The sequence below is a fragment of the Halichoeres trimaculatus genome, unplaced genomic scaffold (genome assembly GCF_033239565.1).
Source record: "Halichoeres trimaculatus isolate MK-OKI-2021-1 unplaced genomic scaffold, fHalTri1.1 fHalTri1_scaffold_10, whole genome shotgun sequence".
Classification (NCBI taxonomy): Eukaryota; Metazoa; Chordata; class Actinopteri; order Labriformes; family Labridae; genus Halichoeres; species Halichoeres trimaculatus.
Window position 1 is genome coordinate 31,203,788 of NW_027437187.1, and position 22,121 is coordinate 31,225,908.

The 22,121-nt window shown below is 43.3% G+C and overlaps 2 protein-coding genes across 2 annotated transcripts in view; both read left to right on the forward strand.

Moving 5' to 3' along the window:
- The first annotated feature begins 569 nt into the window (after positions 1-569).
- On the forward strand, positions 570-19,437 carry spg11 (SPG11 vesicle trafficking associated, spatacsin). Its single transcript, XM_074677741.1, has 39 exons — positions 570-942; positions 1,295-1,482; positions 1,601-1,828; positions 1,945-2,158; positions 2,573-2,710; positions 2,860-3,233; positions 3,367-3,512; positions 4,578-4,692; positions 4,819-4,974; positions 5,059-5,234; positions 5,363-5,539; positions 5,615-5,686; positions 5,835-5,962; positions 6,061-6,239; positions 6,331-6,730; positions 7,065-7,171; positions 7,376-7,521; positions 7,606-7,770; positions 7,854-7,920; positions 7,996-8,158; positions 9,090-9,298; positions 9,562-9,661; positions 10,467-10,626; positions 10,737-11,018; positions 11,385-11,585; positions 12,731-12,838; positions 12,934-13,099; positions 13,190-13,404; positions 13,578-14,325; positions 14,550-14,695; positions 15,856-16,060; positions 16,151-16,285; positions 16,719-16,852; positions 16,990-17,109; positions 17,229-17,397; positions 18,297-18,373; positions 18,448-18,603; positions 18,709-18,860; positions 18,952-19,437. The coding sequence occupies exons 1-39, from the start codon at positions 728-730 to the stop codon at positions 19,124-19,126; spliced, it is 7,212 nt and encodes a 2,403-aa protein (XP_074533842.1). The 5' UTR covers positions 570-727; the 3' UTR covers positions 19,127-19,437.
- Positions 19,438-21,884: 2,447 nt separating this feature from the next.
- Positions 21,885-22,121, forward strand: part of LOC141797112 (neuronal acetylcholine receptor subunit alpha-7) — a 48,841-nt gene continuing 48,604 nt past the window's right edge. Inside the window, exon 1 of the mRNA XM_074678540.1 lies at positions 21,885-21,980. The gene's annotated coding sequence lies outside the window, so the exon portion shown is untranslated. The remainder of the gene's footprint in view (positions 21,981-22,121) is intronic.

The following is a 22,121-nucleotide window of genomic DNA, read 5'->3' on the forward strand; positions in this document are numbered from 1 at the left end:
AACTATAACAGAAACATTTTGAGTCAAGGACAAAAACGCTGCAAAACAAACCTCAAAGTTAGCATCATGTAGCATCAAACAATTTAACAATCCATATTTATTTATGAATTGTATTCAAATCTAAAAATAACCCCAAAATAAGTAAAACCAAAGAAGTAATACATTTCTAAAAATATCAAAATTAGAAATACATAGTTTTTGCAATCGTGGAATTATTATACAAAAGAGGCTAACTTACATGTAGTAATAACATTGCTATTACAGACACAAAATACAAATAAGATAAGGCTTTGGTGCTTCTAATTTTACATTTACATATAAAAATTTATCTTTCAAATAACTTAATAGGCTATTTTACTGAAACGTATCTTCATATATTTTTTACATTCTTTCATAACTTATTTTTAAACTACCTTATTGTCTATTAATTTCTGCTTGTACAGAGAAAGAACAGTTAATTCCTTGTATTCTTTTTTGATTCTCCTTCAGTTTGCTTCGATATTCGATTAACTTGTCTTGCGTGCCGTGTTTCTATTGGTCAGATTCGGTCAGCTGACAGGGGAAGACGAAGCATGTGACTTCTGCGTCTCAGCTGCTGTTTACATGACAGGTTCCGACCCTGTCTTTGTAATCTTTGTTTGATGGAGTTATTACTTTGCACAATGTCTCCGTAGTGAGCATTTTAACCCTCCGCCAGTTTAAATAGTCCTCACATCAACGCGTGGAGATGTTGGAGGCGACTTCGCGGCTGGAGGATAACTCCATAGAGGTGTGTGTCATCCCGGAGAACCAGCACTGTGGACCGGTAGCAAACATCCAGAAGGCTCAGCTGGCTCCTGGAGGCACTCTGCTGGGGTGTCTGGAGGTCGAGGGGCGGCTGGTAGTGTGGGACCCGGCCGACAGAGAGGCTACTCCGGCATCTTTGGATGGCTGTTACACTAAGTGAGTCAGATTATCAGGTCTTCCTGTTTCAGTTTGTTTTTGTCACATAACATATAATCAAGGGAATCTGAAGTCCTGCAAACATTAAAGACAGTACATATGGTGAAAATAAGTATGAAATTGACCTACTCTCAATTACTTTTGGTATAAATAGTAGGCCAAATAATTGATTTTTGGGGATATGTCTCTTTTTTCATAGGGCATTTGTATTTCTTTTGTTAACTTAGCAAAAAAAGACATCAATAAAATAAAATCACAAGGGGAAATATAATAATTTTGAAACATAGAGACATTTCAGAAATGAATTTACCAGCAACAAACCAAACCTATTATATTGTCCCTCTGGTAATAGTTTCTCCTGGGAGGAAGTTGCCAACCATAGTCGTGGGGTCAGCACCTTCAGACTGCTGGCTGTCGGGTCTCAGTGTGAGCTGAAGCTGCTGGAGGTGGAAGCAGAACGATCAGCCTCTATCTCTCTGCTGTGTGTGTGTGAGTGTTCTGCAGAGCACCTTCTACAGACCATCAGAGAGAAAGACCAAGGTAAGGACCAAGACTTCATGAGTGTATAAATGTCGAAGGGATATTTTTTACTCATACAACCCCACTCTAAAAACATTGAAATATCCCTTTAAAATTCTAATTGAGTCTATATTTTCAGGTGTATCTGAGGTGCAGACGTTGCAGGTGTTATCGTTTGTTGCGGGCCGCTGCTGTCTGCTCCTGAACTCTGATTGGCTGCTGCAGCTGCAGTATCACCCGACAGAGGAGGAGCTGCAGACGTTATCATGCTGCAGAATCCAGCTGACAGATGGAGACGAACAAAGGACCGTCCATCACTGTGTCTGCAGAGAAACACTCTTCACCCTGAGCCACACAGGAGTCATTTGTATCCTCACCTGAGAGAAATTTAACAGATAAAGAGATAGATAAAAGATATTTCACATACAAGACTTCTGTTTCTTCTTCTGCTGCTCAGACAACTTCTTTAACTCTGACCTCCAGCTGTGTGCAACATCTCTGATGGTCGCCTGCTGGCCACCATCGACCTCCCTTCATACCTGAGCTCTGTCCCTGCAGACGATGATCTCCTCTCTTCTTCCTCCTTCTCTTCCTCTTCTCCCTTCTGCCTTCTCCAGGTGTCGGCTGATCTCAGCACAGCTGTTGCCGTCACGGAAACTCACACTGCCATCGCTGTTGACCTCAACCACTACTTTGGGTACCACAACAGAAAAAAGAGCAGCAAACTCTTCAGTTTTCTTACTTTCCTTTTCATTTTTAGCTTTGTGCTGTTTAAATCATAATTTTTAGACACAGACTTCCAAACTCTCTATAAATATGACTAAAAGCACTATTCAGATCATGAAAGAACACATTTCACATGGTACAAATGTCAATTTGTTGGCTCATTGAACAATCAACCTCCTGCCCGTTTGTCTTTTTGGCTGAATTAATCTCTGATCTGAACTAATCAGTTTGATGGGATTGTTTCTGACTCAGTTAGCCAGAAAAAAAACCAATTTCTTAAAAAAATGCACATCAGATCAGCCGTGTCAGCCTCCCACAGAAAGTCTTAGAGTTAATGATGCTTAGAGAAAACAAACTTCATTCCGGTGGTATTTCTGTCTCCCAGGATGTTTCCGGACCACCTACTGTGTGCTGAGCCCCCCTCTCGCCCTCCTCTCTGGCTCCAGCACCCCTGGGACCAGGACAGCCTGTCAAGTTCAGAGCGGAGCCTCACCGCCTTTGGATCAACCTTCAGCGCTGACCGGTAAACTACAAACAGACACAGAGACACAACCTTGGAGCATCTTCCTTCAATGTCCACTCGCTTTATTAAAGTTAGGGTATCAGGAACTTGATGAAAAAAGAAGAAATAATTAATTTAGTTAAGTGTCATGTGTGTGAACTCTCTTTTAGCTCCTGGGAAGCTCGTCTAGCCTCCATGTACACCAAAGCCCAGCAGGTGGCTCCCTCCCCCCTCCAGCCTGCAGGCTCCTCCTGGTCCTCCTCCCTCCCAAACCTGGAGTCCCACAAGGCTCCATCCTCAGCCCACAGCAGAGCTCCCCCCGGCGGGATTACGGTTGATTTCTCAGTTTCTGAGTCGTCCTCTCCGTCTCTGCTGACTGTGTCGGAGTTCTCGGCCCAGCTGACCTTCGTCTCCCCTGGTAACAGACAGATCACAGTGGCATTGTGGGATTTAGAGTCTGGAAGTGTGAGCTATCACCATGTGGAGGATGAGGCGGCTCCGGTTGAGCGCTGTGGAGAGAGACAGCACAGGCTGCTGCTGAAGAGTAAGTCGACTTCTCAGCACCTCAGCTGTGAAGTTTGGAGTAAAATGTTAATTATTTTACACCAAAATATAGAAAAAAGAGCAACCCAACATCTCCTCAAACCTAAAACTTATCTTTGTCTCTCTGTCTGCAGACTCCGGGGTCTTCCTCGTCTTGTTCTCAGTGTCCCAGCAGGACTTGCTCAGCAGGTTGATGTTGTTTGGCAGTGCAGCAACTGTGGATGCAGTCTGTCATCTGAACAGCTGGGGGCGCTGCTCCATCCCTATCCATGCCCTGCAGGTACAGGCTCTGCTCTGTGACAAACATGTCTTATCAGCTCACAGGAGTGACAGGAAGTTAAAAGAAACCTTTGATTAAATGTAGAGGTGGCTGTTTTCAAAGACACTGAAAAACTTCTGTAGGTGCCTCAAACCAACTAGTTAATGGTCCATTTCTGACACGCTTCTAGCTTTATGTGACATGTTTACTTTTGTCACAATGGCTGCTTTATTTGTGCTACCTATTTTTTCAGCCAGCTTTCCAATTTGCTTTTGTTTAGTTGTTTGATTTTGCTTTGTATTGCAATCAACAAATATTTTAGGTCCTTATTCTGCCATATGAGGCGTAAAGATCAAAGACAGAATTCACAGAATACTGGAAGACTTTAAAGATCAAGGACAAAATTTGGCCTTTGATGACAGATTTCTGAGACTTAAGTCCAAATTTTGAACAAAACTTGAGTATAAAATAAAAATTTAATTTTACCTCCCTCCCTTACTTTCTTTATTCTTCTTTTTTAAGCATCAAATAACTGTTTCAAATCAACTTATGGAAAAATGACCACCATGACTAGGGAAGGGTACCATTTTTAAAATTTTATTATCAAACAAATTGATATTTTGTACCACATAAAACTCAAAAAAAGTACCAAAAATTGGTACCGGTACCGTATCCTTTCAAATGTAAAAGGTACCGATCCCTTATCGTGACGTAAATCAGCATGATAAGATTTAGTTATGACGACAAAAAACATGTTTGACAAACTTTTTTTAAAGCAGTTTGGGATTTTTGTGTTTAATCTGTGTCCCGTCTATTAACATGGAGGAAGAGGGGGTTTTCAATGTACTTCAGCCTGCCACCAGGGGGGGCTTTTATTTGTTTTAGCTTCATATTTCGGAGCCTTTTTAAAACAATTGCCTGAATCATTTTTAAAAAAAAATTCGAAAAATACAAAAAATTGAGCTATATGTCTGCTCTGTTCCACACCGGTGCCATCTTTTTTTTCCCCCTTTGTAAATTCTGTTTTGATCAGAAACAGCTCTTCCTGGTTATATTAAATATGAACTTGTGCATTGTGTTTTCCAGGCAGGACTGAAGAACCGTCAGCTGGACACGGTGGATTTTTACCTGAAGAGTAAAGAAAACATCCTGAACCCTGCAGCAGATCAACCAGCAGCCTCCACACTGAGCCTGACAGACTGTAAACTCACTTTTAAAACTTCAGAAAAAGAGAATTTAAAAACATTTCTGTTTTGTCTGCTCTACAGTTACTCACTGATGTAATTCTGACCTCTGTTTTTATGTTTGTGTATATCTGTGTGTGCAGGTGTTCAGGAGCTGTGTCCTGCGTTGGACCTCCTGTGCCAGGCTGTCAAAGACTCAAACAGTGAAGCTCAGAGCCGACAGTTCTCTGAGCAGCTGCTCAACATCACAATGAGCTTTGTTAACACACAGATCCGCTCTGTCCTCTCCAACACACGCTGTAAGGAAACACACACACATTTGAGGCCTGCATGTTCAATCTAGTCTTTGTGTTAGTTTTAAATCTGCTCTGCCGTGTCTGCAGATGAGGACACAGGGGTGCAGAGCTGTGTGGAAGTCCTGGATCGTTATGTCACAGACCTGAGGAGCTACATGAAGCGATTCCCCTGGCCTGCAGGGGGCGACACATCCTGTAGCAGTAATGCTGATCCTGCTCAGGAAGAGGTTCAAAGAGACGAGTGGGAGCAGCTGCAGACTGAGGTGACGTTACTTTCTTTATTTTCCTTTTCATCACTGTCTCGAACTTTAATAACATACTAAATCAAATAAGAACGTTACACCCTAACCATAACCCTGTGATTTCTGTGTGTGTGGGGGTTGTTTTGCAGGAAGTGGTCCGTCAGTCAATCCTGACCAATCAGATCCCCAGAGCTCAGGCTGTTCTGAGGAGGCAGGGCCATCCAGAGCAGCGTCTGTCTGCTCTTAGGATGGAGGGTCTGCGTCAGGTGTTCTCCTGCCTGCAGAGCAGAGACCTGCAGACCGCCAAGACTCTGCTCGCCAACATGGTCAGAGCACGTCACTAACAGAACAGATTAATAAATATAGATTAAAGATGAAATTGAGTAATTTTATCTTTTCAGGGTTTCAGCGTGAAGCAGCAGCTGCACAGTATCTGCCTCTACACTGACGACAAAGATCTCAGGGAGTTTGTGGTGAGTCGCTCATTAGGTTATGAATTTCCAAAATTATTCCTGATATTATTTTTCTCTGTTTCTACCTTTGACTTGGCCAAGAGGTTACAGGATGTGTTGTTCTTACATGCTAACATGTTTCTGGGCCTCTGATTGGTTGGACGTCCAGGTGGAGGAGCTGTCAGGACAGAGTTCTTTTTCATGTGAGGAGATGCAGAGTGTGGAGTTCATCAGAGAGATGGAGAAGCTGGGATCACTTCCTGCGGCCCGCTGCTCTGTGAAGAACACGTCACCAAGGTAACGAACATTCAGTAGCTTTTAGTGAGTTTCAATGGCCAGGACAGACTTTCTTTAATAAATACAGGTAAATTCTTCCTGCACTTGCTGGTTCTCAGGAGAGTTCAGATGCTTCATGGGGAGGCAGGTGAAGGTGAGGAGATCCTGAAGCAGCTGGTGAGGCAGAGGAGGCCTGAAGAAGAGGAGGGACTGTGGAGGAACCTCAGACTGGACTGGGTGAGAAACTGGGACCAGAGCTGCCAAACCAGCGTCCTCCTATCCAGACTCAAACACACGGGTAAAACACCACAGAGGAACTTGTAACTCCTGGTTGGAATCATAAAAGAGCATCTGTACACTTTCTTCTTCTGTGTTTTATTCCTCCTCAGAGATAAAATCCTGTGATCCAGCCGTGCTGTGGAGTTACCTCACCGCCCTGCACGACCAGCTCCGAGTGGTAGACTGGATCCAGAACAGCAAGCCCTCTAGCACCTCCCAGTGGCCGGAGTTAACCCCAGAGCTGGTTAATGGTAACACCATCTGCAGTTCCTACATGAAGGAGAACATCCTGGACCTGCTGGCCAGGAGAGGCGTGTTCATCCCAGAGGAGCTGTCTGACCTGGAGCAGCTGCTGTGGAGACTGGCTCAGGGTGGAGGAGTGATGGCTTCCTCTCCTCCGGTCCCTCATCACCGCTCGCCTCTTGGCCTCGACCTGCACAGCCTCTTCATCACCTTCTGCCTGGACCACGGCCTGCAGTACCTGCTCTACAGCTACCTGGAGCACTACAGGTGGGCTTAAACTCTGTATGCCATCAATAGACTGTAAAAAAATGGAGGTCAACTGCTCCTCCTAGTGGCCAGCTGCAGTATAGGTCAAAAAAATCCATCTCCCCAGTCATTCCAGATGGGCTGTGGTCAAATTTTAAAAAATGAATACACCTCGTAAAAATGTTTCTCACATCTGATTGTTGTGGTGATTTAAAGATATTATTGGGCTGCTTTTTGTCCAGGCCCTCTTTTCTCTGAAAAGTTTTGTTTTCCTTAGTTTAAGAGGTTAAAAACAAGGCTTTAAGTCACGTTTGATGATGATTGACAGCTGCCGTTCTTGTGTGTTTTTCCTCAGGTTGACGCCCAGAAACTGCCCCCTGCTGACCAATCAGAGCCTGTCTGAGAGTCAGCCGTGGTTTGAGATGCTGGTGAAGATTCAGGAGATCACCAGAGATCTGTCAGGTACTGAACTGCTGCAGCATCACCTCTGAACAGGATGAGAACTCTTTAAAGCGAGAGCTGATTTTTACCTCTCTAGTCAGACTTGATCGTCTCTCTGATTCTTGCCAAATCAGACTCTCATATCATCCAACAGGTGTCACATGGGGCACTTCTTGATGTAAAACGTAGAGTTCATGGTCTGTCAACTCTCTCTGTCTCTGTCAGATCCAGGTCTGCTGTTCCAGGCCAGTCTCACCAGTGCTCAGGTGTTGTTACCTGGCAGCCAGGCATCTCTGAGCAGTCTGCTGTTAGAGGGTCACAGTCTGCTGGCTCTTGCTTCAGTCATGTTCGCACCAGGAGGAATCGATCAGGTAAATGTGACTTCTGGTGTGTTTTCTGCAGCGAATGCTCAAACAACCTGCATCGGTCTTAACGTGCCTCTTCATCACCCTCAGGTGGTGTCTCAGGGTGAAAGGTCTGGCAGGTCAGAGAGGACAGTCGACCCTCAGCTCCTGAAGATGGCGCTGGCTCCTTATCCCAAACTGAGGGCTGCTCTGTTTCCCACCGGGACCAGAGGAAACAGCCCGTCCTCTGACATCTCGGTCTACCACCTGCTGCAGGTACGCTCAGTTAGCGCTCTGCAGCACGTGTTCATGAATTGTGCTTGAATAAACAAACATTACTGACTTGGTTTATTCTCCAGTCGCTCCATCCTTTGGACCCGTCTAGGCTGTTTGGCTGGCAGGCAGCAAACACCCTCAACTCCACAGGTGAGCAGCCTCAGGGTTGAATCCACAGTCAGTTAACAAAACATGACATTGTTTGACCTTTGTTTTCCTCCACAGAGACGTCAGAGCTGCCTCATTTCTCCAGCCCTCACCTGGTCAACAGATTCGCTCTGGTGGAGAACCTCGACTTCCTGTATTACCTTCGCCACGGTCGACCATCCTTTGCTTACGCCACCTTCCTTGTACAGCAGCTGAGCGTCTGCAGTGACGTAAAAACCCTGTGAGTTCAACACTTCTTTTGAGTTTGCCCAATGAAGAAGAAGAAACTAGGGCTGTCACTTTAACACTTTAATTAGATTCATTAATTACACAGATTAATGCGTTATAAAAATTAACGCAATTGACTCATTGGCTGCCAGCCATTTTCAAAAGCATCTTGAACAATCTTTCAAGACCCAAGTAATATCGTTGTCTATGTAAACACCAAAACTACCTAAGAAGACTGGACTCTCTTCTTTTACGTCTCTCTTCATGTTTTTGATCCAAAACACAGACGAAACATACTTTTTTTATTGCATTTATCTCGGGCACTCCATTCTTTGATCCTCTCCATGATCTCCATTGTCTTTTCTCACAATCACACTGCCCTTTCTTTCTGAACTACTGCGACACATCCTCATTTCAAAGTGTGAGCTGCCTGAACTTTTCTGACTCACAATGCGTCTCACAATGTCTCTGTCATCTTACATCTTCTCCTCATACCCATGCTGATCTTTCATCCAAAGAGCACACCGCTCTCACCCACAGTAGTTTATGAGCAGGATTTTGATTGACAAGCTCTAACAGACCCCGCCTCCCTCGCTAAAAAACATAATTCACTTCTATAGATGCAGTAAATGGTTGCAACCAAATTGACATTTATAGACGTCAATGGCAGGGAACACGGACATTTAATATTGGCCACTTGAAAAAAAAATGTACATTTACAATTCTTCTCTTCTTTGTGTATTCATTTGATTATCGTCATTCACTACAATTTTGTAATGTCCTAGAATTTGAATTCTTAATTTGGGACCTTTAGCAGATTTGAGATTAAAATGTGATTAATTAGATTAATTAATTACAAATCCTGTGATTAATAAGATTAATTTTTTTACTCGCCTGACAGCACTAGTAGAAACACGCACCCTGACATTTGAGCTGTGTTTCAGGCTGCAGCAGGTCCAGCAGCAGGTGGACCGCTTGGCGCTGCAGTGCTTCGATGTCCCATCAGTGGCGTCAGCGAGCGTTTGTTTCTGTGAGCTACTGGGAATCTGCAGCCTCAAGCTGAGGGTCGACATCAGAGCAATGAACGCTGTCCTGCAGCACTGGAACCAACAGAACACTCACCCTGCTTCTGCACAGCATCTACACACTCTGGGTATGTTCAACACACACTCTCACACACTTAATAACTAAACTGTGGATAAAACATTTGATGATTCAACAACTTTACAGATCAAACTCACAAAGTGTCTCAGAAGTGCTGCAAAGTTTGGGTCCCAAGCAAACCGCTCTGATGAAACTCAAGCTTGATGACATTTTGAATTATTTGCTGTCTTTGCATCTCCTTAAAAAGAAAAAGATGTGTCTACCAGGCCAGTAGGGTATAAACCCTGATTTGTTGTGTTTTATTGTCAAAAGGTGTAAAGCTGACGGAGGTGGAGCCTGAAGCAGCAGAAGAGCTGATTGGTTACCTGGAAGCTGCAGTTACACACACTCTGGAACAGAAAAGCATCAGCAGGTAAACTCAAGTGATACAACATCATCGAATATCTGTTTACACATTGTAAAAAAAATAAAATCTTATCAAGTGATTTTGTCTTATTTTCAGTAAAAAAATGCCTTTATAGACTTGATATGAGCCACTTTCACCTGACTAGTCCAGAAAAATGTCGAAGTTCAAGTTATTTAAAGACAAATATGAGCTTTGAATTGCTTGTATCAAGGAACATCATCTTCTAAAGAAACAAGAGAAAAGCTAATTGTATTAAGGCATTTTCTGGACAATTTTTACTTAAAATAAGACAAAAACACTTGATAAGGTTTCACTTTTTTGCAGTGTGGTGTCACCTGTCAGTGGGTGGGATCTGTCAGTCAGCAGGTGAACATGTTGTCTTTGAAGATATTGTTTTGTAGCAGGAAAAACCTCAGACAAAAGAGGTCAAAAGAAGGTAAGAGGTCGTTGACAGCCAAGTCTCAGTGGGTGAATCCCAAAGCTTCAAGCTTCCTGTCTCCTTTCTCCTCCATTGAATGCAAGTTTTTACTGGCCCCTCCATGTTCAGTTGCAGCACAAAGCTCTCAGCGCTGATGGGAGGACAAAGGAGCGAGGAGAGAGGAGGGAAATCAGAGAAACTATGAGAGAGGAGCCACAAAAACTACTGAAACCTGGTCTAAACATTTGATTTCAGCCTAGTCACTTCATTATCTGAAACAGGAAAACTTTTTTTTTAATGTTAAAGCCAAAAAATTAGTTAATTATCAATAAGAATCTGTAAAAAGTAGTAAACACGAACATTGATATGAATGTATATGTTTGTGTGTATCAGGTCATCGTACGAGGCGGCTCAGGAGTGGGCGTTACCTGTTCAGTTCTGTCAGCTCCACAGTCTGGCGCTAAGCTCTGTTTATCCCGCCCACTGCGCCGCTGACGGACAATTCATCCACTTCCTGTTGTTTGTTCAGCTCCACAACTTCCCACCTCAACAGGTGAGCACACACTCACACACATAGACAAAGTGAGACTTAAAATTCCATCAATACAAAAGATTTATTGGTGTTCTGTCTTTTTTTGTGACCATGTTGGGCTATCCCTCCAGGTGAGGTCATTGGCCACCCAGTTCGGCCCAGCTCTCCAGTCCCACCTGACTCTGGCCTTCCAGGACCTGCAGGTGTACAGTCAGAGGAAGGGCGGGGCTCCTGAGGAGCTGCAGTCTGGGTCCCTGGATACAGAGAGGGCCTCTGGGAGCACGGAGCACCCCAGAGAGTTGTTCCAGGTCCTCCTGCAGAGCCAGGAAGAGGAGGCGCCCTGCAGGTACCTGCTGCAGGAGGCGCTTGTGCAGCGCTGCCCGACGCTAGCTGTGCTGGCCGCCTGTCAACAGGTAAAAACGTGAAACTGAACTCATAATATATAATGCTACTAATGATAAAAGAAAGGAGGAGGGGGGCTCACGTTTAAATCTTCATGTTTAAAACTTTTTGGTATTTTGCAAAAAAATTTCAGATTTTTATGAATTTTACATTAAAAATAACATTAATTTTATATAAGGAGTACCTTTTTTTGGGCTTCCCTGAGGCACACAACCCTCCAAACCAATAATGTTTTTTGTTTTGATCTTTACATTTAAAAAAGATAAACAATACCTCATCAGATTAAATGTCACCATGTGAACCACAGTTGATGTTGAACTAATGTTTACAGTCTATAACTTGAACAGTCATTTCTATTATATCTGTTTGATTTACAGGAGGCAGGGCTACTGCAGTGCCTGTGTGTGTGGGTGCTGACATCAGTCGATGATGTCACAGCTGAGGAGGCCACCTCCCACCTGGCTGAAGCCCCTCAGCACCATGAGTGGACCCTCCATGACCTGTCAATCATCTGGAAGACGCTGCTGGGGCGGGGCCATGTCAGACCCCTTCTACGAGGCTTTCAGCTTTTCCAGAGGGTAAAAACAAATGAGAAACTAAAGATTCAAAAAAGACAATTTCTGCCAGTTCACTTTGAATTCAGTTAAATCAAGACAGTTAAAGACGTAAGTCACTACAAAATTAGTTAAAATCAATGAAAAGTTAAACAAGATGTAGATCAGTTCCCTTAAAGTCCACACTAGATTAAAAAGACAGGTTTATTATTTGCCTTAAAGAACACAACATACAGGGGAAGAGAGTTCCGGAATGTAGGGACATTGTTTGGGACACATGGAGAACATTCTAGAACCATAATGATCTGACTGGGACATGGTTATAAATGGCCGTGTAGATCTTTAAAAACAAGTTTACAAGCTATAAAATCTTTCTTGAAGAGCAAGGACGGATCTAAGAATATGGGCGATGTGATCAGTTTTCTTCTATGCATCAACACTCTGGTAGCAATTTGGGCAAGACTTGGGATTTTAAGACATTTTTCAGTTATCCAGTGAAAAGACAATTACATCAGTCTTGGTTTTCAGGACATTTTTGCGCTATAACAGGTAGGGAGTACTCATAATATTATTATGATATGTGTCAATGCAGCATTATATCTCAAATCTGTGTCTTAAACCACACCCAAAAGTATTGCTTTTGTTTTTACCTGCTCATTCAAACTTTACATCATCATGTATATTTTTTCACTGGCTATTTGGCTCCATGAATCCATGAATTAATGTCAAAAAGACAGATGATGAAAGGTCTAAAGTGCATTTTGGTTGTTTTAAGAGACTCTGCTGTATATTTGAGTATCATCAGCATAAAGAAATAGCTGACAGTGATGTTATGATATGATTAAAGTTATGATATTTTAAAGTTTAGGCATGTCTAAGGAGAATTAAAAGGGTCTAAGGATGCCTCCTTGAGGTATGCCAGAGGAGGTAGAGGTGTTAAATACCTGATTTTTAGGTCACTGAAGTATGCATCAACACATTCCCACTTCTGCTGGAGTTAAAACTGCTTGAAAGGAGAATATTTTAAGTCTAGGAAATTTTGATTTTAATTTTCATATTTTATGCCTCAAGCAATCTACAAAACTTTCAGTAAATGTCAGTAATTTAAAAGTTGTGACCAGGTTTTGAAAAACTGCTGATTAATTCTACATTTTCCTCCTCTTCCTCAGGACTGTCCTCTGGTGTTGGTACTGAGGATGTTTGAGTTGTGTTGTGACTACAGAAACTTCTCTGAAGCCAAAACCAAGCTGTTGGACTTCCAGAGGACACTCATCGCTGTAAGCTCTCCGCACCAACAGACCAAAAAAAGCAGACAGTGGAAACATTTCTGTGTCATAACAGAGAATAACTCTGTTATCATTGTTTTATGCAGATGAGAAATGGGGGTCCAGCACCCTCTGGTGGTCTCCCCTTGCAGTGGGTGGAGAGTCAGGCCTCTGTTCTGCTTCTCACCATGCTGCAGCGCTGCTCCTCCCAGTACGACCTCCACCGGCTGCTGCAGCTCCTCGCAGACGTCGACAAACTCCTCAAATCAAACGGTGAGATACTAGACCCCATAAGAAAAATTAAACTCCTCCACTCACTGATCTGTTGAACATAAACCAGTGAATTCTGTGAAATGTGTGCAGGTCCAGATTTCAGGAAGTTAAGTCAGCTGAGTCAGCTGCTGCAGGGGTCAGAGGTCACTGTGTCTCCTCGGCTGCTGCAGTGTAGTTCACCCTCCGTTCAGCAGGAGGAGTTTGAGGATGCAGTGGATGCTCTGCAGGCTGCGGGGCGCTACAACCAGGCCCGACAGGTGGCCCTGCTGGCTGGTCTGCCTGTCCACCGCTTGCTGCTCAGTCAGGTCTGATCCACCACACGGGACATATCCAGAAAAATACATCAAATCTTACATGTTTTTATTTTTACAAAGTTAGAACGGCAGCGTCTCTCTGGACCCATACTTAATTTAAGAAACTATACACTTGATTAATTTCCTTTTTGCTTTCATTGTTGACATTTCGGTTTTCTGTGCAGCTCTTCCAGGAGGTGAGTTCCCAGAAGTCCAAGCGGCAGTGGAGGCGCTTGGAGACGAGAGTCAGTTTCTGGAGGAAATGTCACGATCAGCTGAAAGCAGACAGCACCGATCCTGAATCAGCCTCTCAGTTCTTCCTCTCTCGGGCTGAAGAGATTCGTCCTCTAAACTTGTCTGAGGACACTGACCCCCAAAGCGAGCTCCTGGACGTCCAGGAGCGCTGCATGCTGCTCTGCCTCGCCGCTCACTGGCTCTCCCTGCTCAGCCCGCCCCCTGTGGACAAACTGGAGGGTCTGGAGAAGATGCTGTGGGTCAGCCGAGTCAGACAGCACGTCCTCACCGTCTCCATGGAGAAAGAGAGCGTCTTCAACCTCCCACCGCCCGCCCTTACGCCTGAAATGAACACCTATGCTGTGCTCATGAAGGAGTTCTCCTTCTCCAGCATCGTAGGCCTGAACACGGAGGAGTGTCTGAGTCTGGAGGGACTCCCAGGTCCGCCTGAGGAGCAGGACCAGGCGAACGTGGACCCCTCACTGAGTACAGATGAGAGGAGAGTTCTGGCTGCTCTGATTGGTCAGTTGTTAGATGAAGGAAGCATCCATGAAGCCAGCCGTGTGTGTCGTTATTTCTCACTCTATCACCCGGACATGTGGGTGGTGCTGCGCTGCCGAGGTCTGGCGTCTGGAGAACCAAATACTGAACCGACAGAAGAGGCAGCAGAGGCCCTGCCAAAGAAGAGCATCACCAGCTGTAAGCTTCATATCACTTTTTTTTAGATTAGAGTTAAACTTTGATTTTTATTTTATTCTCTAACACTTTTTGTCTTTGTGTAAACAAAATAAAAAATATAGTGCCACTAACAAACTTAAAGGATCCAAACTAAACCTTGAGCAACTCCTCCATGAGCTCCAGCTGTCTGATGATCCTGATCCAGAGAGGGGGAATATAAACTTACTTTCCTTTTTTTCCTCCAGCTGCCTCTGTCAACAGCTTCTCGTCTTTCGTGATGCTCCCGCTCCCTGAAGACGAGGTTGTTGTCCAGCTGCAGAAACTCGTGGATCAGTGTCGACATGGAAATAACTACTGCAAGCAAGTCCTCAGCCTCTACCAGCTCTCCAAGGTACAGAGCAGAAATATACATTCCTAACAATGAGTGCTCCTGTTCATTTTCTCTTTTTGCATTAATATAAGTGACAGAATTTGAATGTATCCTTAAAGTCACAGGTAACCAGCACAAAGATGCCAGAAACAGTGTTGTATGCAGTCTCTTTCTGGTTTTAGTCAGAATACTTTCTTGAATAGATTTGAAACACAATGAAGCAGGTACATATATTTTTTTATCTAATGTCTTACAAAGTTCAGTTGAGAATCCAAGATAGCACCAAGGGCCTGTATTTACAAAGCTTCTCACAGAGCTCCTAACTTAGCTTAAAAATTCCTTGCTAACCTTGGCTTAAGAGTGATTCAGGAAGCCTCTGAGAGCAGCTCTAAGCAAGGAGGAGACAGAAACTTTTAACTTAGGGAGGAGGTGTGGTTGACCTGTTGCTAGGTACAACACAGTCTCCTAAAAGCTGTGATTGGTTGGTACAAAAATGGGAGAAATTAGGGGGAAAAAACGCTCCATGCTCCTGATAATGAATGGACAGTAAAACCAACGGATCATGTAACTCTGACTGTATTCAGAAATGTGTCATGGGGACATTAATTTTATAACATGCTGATGAAACTCAGCTAGATTAAATTAACAATGCAACAGCTTCAAAATGCTTGAATGTACCTCATTTACATTCACATCTTATATGCTGATTTGCTTATTGATCTGTTTACTGTCCATGCTGCTCATGTTACAACTCAATGTGTTCAATTTTAATGGTGGATGAAGACTCAGCCTACAGCACTACCTGTGATTACAGGCGTCCTTATGAAAAGCGGTTTGATTCTGCAGAACAACCAAAACAATTAACAAAAGAGATAAAAAAGAACTAGACAGAGGGGATGGATCAGCAAATGAACAGCTGTTCCAGGTGGCAGAAACTGTGTTTAGTGTGTTGGGAAAGCCCGACACCTCCTCATAACAGTTTTTCACCTTGGCAGCTCTCTTAAGGCTTTAGACGCTTTGTGAATAACTTTTATCTAACTAAGGTAAATAATTATCAAAAAAATATTAAAATCTGAGGAATTTTAAGATCTTTTTTAAGAATGACATCACTAAGAGCTACTTTTAGCCTTAGGATGCTTTGTAAATACTGGTCAACGTCTTTACTTCTATGTCCCCTCCAGGAGCTGCAGTGCTCCTTTGGTCAGATATGTGCAGAGGAACCTCGCTCAGTGCTGGAGAAGCTGCTTCTGTCCGAGCAGCCGGAGCGTTTCAGGAAGGCTCAGGCCTTCATCAAAGCTCAGAGTCTGTCTGCAGACTCTGTGGCTCAGCTTGTCTCCTCGGCCGTGGTGCAGGCGCTGCTCGCCTCCAACCAGGAGCTGCAACCAGGTGAGATCCACAACGATGGAAACTGTCACAGAGTCCTCTCATCAGATGTGACATGTCCCCTAAAATAAATGTCTGTGTGTGACTGAGCAGAGAGGCAGGTGTTCAGGCCGTCAGAGGGGCGAGATTCGATGGTCCAGCTCATCAAGCTGTGTGAAGATCCAAACCTGGTGGGACTCAGTCTGCTGGAAAACCTCAACACTGTTCCTCTGAGAGACCTGAGCTGCAGTACGACCCACACACAAACACACACAGAATATACTTACACATGGCACTAGTTTTAGCATCTTTGAGCTTGTTGTTTTGGTGTGCGAATGGTTAAGTTTAAGTTAAAACCAAAGACACAATGAAATTATTTTGAGTCTGGCAAAATACAGTTTCATTTATTCATTCTTTCTTTTTGCATGAACTATAAAAATAAGGCACAAAAAAAGTATTTAAAAGCGCTTTTGTGGCTGTGTTAGAAGCCCACATTCAACCCCAAAACAACCACAATGTATTTTTTCATATTGAAGTGTAGAATTTTAGTTCAGCACAGAAGTAAAGATTTAAAAGACCCGCTGCAAGACTGAGAGGCAGCAGGCTCGAAGTGAAAACAGCTGAAAGTTTGTTTTGAATCATTTTGAGTGTGATTCAGTCTCATTTTCTCTTTCTCCTGCAGTTGTGGAGTTGCTGATCGTAGCTCACGACTGCTTTAGTCTCACCTGTAACATGGAGGGCATCGTCAGAGTGCTGCAAGCCGCCCGTCACCTAAGCCACACCCACCTCGCCCCTGGAGAGCATTTCGGCCTCCTGGTAAGCACAAACCTCTGTTCTTCTTATAATGATTAAAATCAAAGTAAACAAAATGGGATTTATGGTGTTTGCAGATCACAATGCTAACATTTTAATGATAACACAGTTGCATTAACCTTCTCTGTTTGTGTGTTAAGGTGCGTCTGCTGACGGGTATCGGCAGGTACAATGAGATGACATATGTCTTTGACCTGCTGCATCAGAACCATCGCTTTGAGATGCTGCTGAGGAAGAAAGTGGACACGGACAGAGGACAGGTGAACACCCAGAAACAAAACCATGTTTGGATACTGAATAAGAAAAATGCGAGCTAACATAAATCAAGCACTAAATTTGCTTTAACCTGGTATTAACCTCAGTCTGTGTACTGCTGCAGAGCTCAAGTCTGAAGACGGCTCTCCTGGACTACATAAAGCGTTGCCTGCCTGCAGACAGTGAGAAACACAACATGGTGGCGCTGTGTTTCAGCATGAGGAGGGAGATCGGAGAAAACCACGAAATCGCAGCAAGAACACAGCTGAAGATGATCGAGTCTCAGGCCTGGGGTGAGCTAACCCGACATGAACATTCACTGAAATCTTTGATCACAGATTGAACTCACCTTTGGTTTCCTTACAGAATAGAATAGAAAATACTTTATTTATCCCTGAGGGGAAATTCAGGAGGAGTCACATCAGCAATCAAGAAAACAAAAGTAAGAAAGTGTATAGAAGTGTAAAAAGGTCCATAAGAAAACAGATGATGACAGCTTGTCCATCATTGTCCAGTCAGCCAGCCTCCACCTCCACAGGGTCCAGGACTGAGCTTCTTCAGCAGTCTGTTCAGTCTCTGTCTCCTAGATCCTGTCTGCTCACAGCAGGTGAAGCTCTTCCAATGTGGCATTGGTGTCTGGTGTTAGCTCCGTTAGCCATGTCTGTGAATAGCATGATGCTACTCTGCCCTCTGGTATTCCCTCTGTTGCTGGGTTAGCACAGCTAGCTTGTCCATCTTATTGGAGATAGATCTTACATTCCCAATAACAATAAATGGAAGGACAGGTCGATGCCGTCACTTTTTTGCTTACACCTCCTCACCTCCTTCTCTTCACCTTGTGGGAAACATCCGGCCTTGCACCAGTTAGCATTGACATGCTACAGGCTTCTAACAGCTGAGTTCACATGTAAACAATGCCGCCATGGTTACATGTAGGATCTCCAGACAAACACAGAAGCATAAATAGTAAAAATATCACTGAAGACAAAACCAGTTTGGTGTCAATGACCAACAAATGAACCATACAAAGTAATAATGCACTTCAAATACAAAGATTACGAAAAAGAGATGAAAGAAACAGACAAAGAAGACAGAGTTGCTGCAATAGGCAGCCACAACCAACAGGGCGTTGCTTAGTAATATATATGATATAATATAATATAATGTAGCAATACAATGTGTCTCTCAACAGTGGTGACGCCTGATCTGAAGAACTCATTGGTCAAGGTGTTGGGTCTTCTAAAGGATGCTGCAGAGAGCTTCTCAAAGGTATCCTGACACCTCTTCATGAACCCTAACTCAAAACCTCGGACTTCTCTGACTCTGTCTTCATCTGTTGCCAGGACTCGTGTGTACGTCAGGCCACTCGCTGTGTACGCACAGCTAAACTTGTCGCTCTTCAACTTCACTTCCTGAACCACGGACTGGACCTGCGGGTCATCAACCTTCGACCTGCAGAGCTGCTGAACGCTGTCATAGCGCTGCCACGATGCTATCAGGTCTGTGGATGATGTTAAACAATCCAGACAGCACATGTAGATTTATTCCAGATGCAAAAAAGGCTGTTAAAGTGTATCAACTTCAAATTCTTACTTGCCTGTCAGGTGTTTGTGGTGTCAGAGGCGTACAGCTACAGTCCGGACTGGGCTGAGATTCTGTACCAGAGGGTTATCCTGAAAGGAGACTTTGTTTACCTGGAGGAGCTCAAACGCTACCGCCCTTTGACCTCCAGCCTGTTTGAGGACATTTTCAAAAAGTAAGATGGAGTGAAGCTGCTAAAAACATCCAGAAACCAGCTGAGAGTTAAGTCTCAACTCCCCTTTTCTCTCTTTCTGTTGTTGTTCCAGGCTGGACGGCGCTCCCAGTAACGTAACCCCCAACGTGAAGCGCCTCCTGACACACTGTGACGACGTGTACAGCCGCTACAGACTGGCCTATCAGCAGAAACTGTTTGATGTCACCAAAACGCTGCTGCAGGACGCCAAGACCTCCAGCTACCTGAACGACAGGCTGGCCAGCTGATCAGATCAGTTGTCCGAGCGAAATGACAGACTGTGTTCTTCAAAAGAAACTGAACCAAAACCTGACTGACTGGCCATTTAAAACCATGTTTGTAGCAGTTTTCATCAACGTCTTTCTTAACTGACCTGCCTTAACTGACCAAACCACTGAGATGATTCAAAATTAAATACAATGTGATTGTATTTATAGATATTCACATGAAGCTGTTTCTGTCAATAAATAAAAAGCTGTCCAGACCTTAGATTTACAAAATCTTCACATTGTGATAAAATTATGCTAAAAATTACATTAAAGGCACTTTGTAAACTGTATCCTAATGAAAGACTTAGCTTCTTACTGTGATATTTTAACCTATAACAACTTTTTTTTCCTGCAGCTTGTCACTTCTCAGCCCTGGAGAATATTATTTATGGTTGTCTATCCACTGAAGGTTAGGATGGTGCCATTAATTTGCCAGGACTTTGAAGCTCAAGCCTTTGGGAGATTTTCTGTCAGTTGTTCCTCAAGCCGACACACAGGTTATGCACAAAATTGTATTAGCAACATTTTCTTGAGTTGAATCATGAAAATGGTTCCTCCTATTATTGTTTTTATCATCCCTTGCTTTGAAACTCTTACATTGAGATTGTAGTACCTTAAAAGTGGCACTTAGTTTGGGAAACTGCAGTTCCACAATTCACTAGAGGCTGGTTGCAGAACCACAGGCAAACTAGAAGTTTTAGTTGAAACATTCACATTAATTTTTTTTATGGTCCGAGGCCTGAGCCAGGGCACCTTCTAGCAGTTAGTTTTTAGTTTATATCTTACAAATTTTAACAATGCGGTATGAAATGATAGAACCACTGTTTAATCTATATTGAATTCATGTTTATAAAATTTGGTCATTTGGTGGGGTTTTGATGAAGACTAGCAACAAACTGCTCTGATTTGGAGCATAATGGATGGGTGTAAACATACAAAGTTATCATTAAATGTTAATTGATTTAATACTCATTTTATGATTTGGAAGCTGAAAACGGCCATGGATTTTTCTTTTTTATGCAATTTTAACTCGTGATGATTTATAATCTCGTTATCTTGATGTAACTGATATTTTTTCTTGTGATAATGAATTCAACAACCTACAAGAGCTGCACCAACGGCTTCCAGCCACTGGTTGTCGCTGTAGCCAACCGGTAAGTCACACTTGACGTTAGTACTTCACTTGCTTGAGTTTGTTCAGGGGCTACCAGTTAGCAGATGAGAGGCTGTCAAACTCCTATCTATGCGGCTGCTTCGGCTAAGCTAAGATAAAGTAAATGTGGGCTAACGGGCAGCGCTGCCAAGAAAAAGTTCAAACTCAAAACAATAATAGACGACATTTCAGTTTTCTCACGTGGAACTTTACCAGAAGTTAGACGGTTCCCGCTGGACCTGGCTGAATGTTCGCTCAGGATCATCCATCAATCCATTCGAGGCTAAAAGGTATTTTGTTTGTTAGAGGTGCTTTGCCAAAAATAAAAAATACTTTTCTGACATTTTGTCATACACAGAATACCTGGTTTTGAGGATTACGTTCTAAACATTTGAAATAAAAAAACACTCGATAACGGCCGTTGGGATCGTCATTTCCCAGCATGCAACGGGCTCGCAAATCGTTCTATATAACAAACAAAAGATCCTCAAATGTCAAGTCACGATGAAGGGACAAAGTCTTCGCCGTTTGTTCAGATTACATAGTTTCGTACGGACAGTTTGTCCTTTTCCCTTAAGATCTTGGCTCATATTCAACTTCGCGTGAAAACATGTTGCCCCTCGAGTGAAGGTAACTCTACGACATGGTCATAAGCACCTTTTTTCTCCTAAAAAAAAACAATCTGAACATTCTGACAAAGATAGACCTAGGAGACAGTATGGTGGATGTGTTGCTCTCTGTCAAATGGGTTCAACGAAAGGACCCGTTTATGAGCATCTCTCTGCCCACTGCATTGTTATAACTTTGTTCAATAATGTCTTTCTATACATGTATTTGAATGTGTGTGCTCATACCACTTATGGAAGAACGCAGTTCCATGTTTGTCCACTAGATGGCTCCCCACTCTGCTTGGACCATAGACTGTAAAAGAAATGCAGACGTCCACTTACTCGTCAGAGTGCCACAAAACTGCTCTGTCTGCCAGTCATGTGGTCATTAAAAAAATGAATAAGTCTTAGAAACTGTCCTCACATCCCTATGCTGTGGTAATGTAAAAATGTTATTGGGCTGCTAGTGTTTTAGTTCTCTTTTTTTTTATCAAAACGTTTGTTCTCGTTTGATATTTCAGTTAAAAGGGGTTTTATGTTTCATTTAAGGATGATTGACAGCTTCCTTCTTGTGTAGTTCTTTCGGAAATGGTATGCCGGGAGGGAGAGCCAAGTAGAGACTATGCTTTCAAAAGAAAATTTGGGTGTTTTGTCACCCAGCTCCACTCATTTTTCCCCAGTGTATCTACTCTAACTATGACTCCATTATGCAGTCAGACTCTGGCTGCACAATAACGGCGCCTGTGACGGGGGTACTTTGCCCAGGTGGGGCCATGGTGCCCATTCTCTACACATTATATGGTCTGGAGACTCCTCATTATCCCAACATTTGAGATTCCTGCAGGTGTAAACTTTCTCGATTTTGCTTACCAGCGTTTTCTTAAACTATTTTCACTTTTAAATGTGTTCTTGTTTTAACAAACTTTCATATGCTCCACTTTCTAGTTTGTCTTTTTGTTCTGCAGGCTGCAGGCAGTGCTGGTTGGTAATAATCTACAGACAGCACCAAGCTGTGTAGAGCAGAAGACGCCTGGAAACATCCTGGAATTAAACCCATCTGTCTCTGGACGAGGTCAGGCTGCTCATGATGATATTATTGCTTCACTTAAACACACACAGATTTTAGCATTATTACTCCTATTATTACAGTTACAAGCTCTCAAACTTTGTGAGACAATCCAGTTCATTACAGATGAGTTTGTATCTGCAGCAG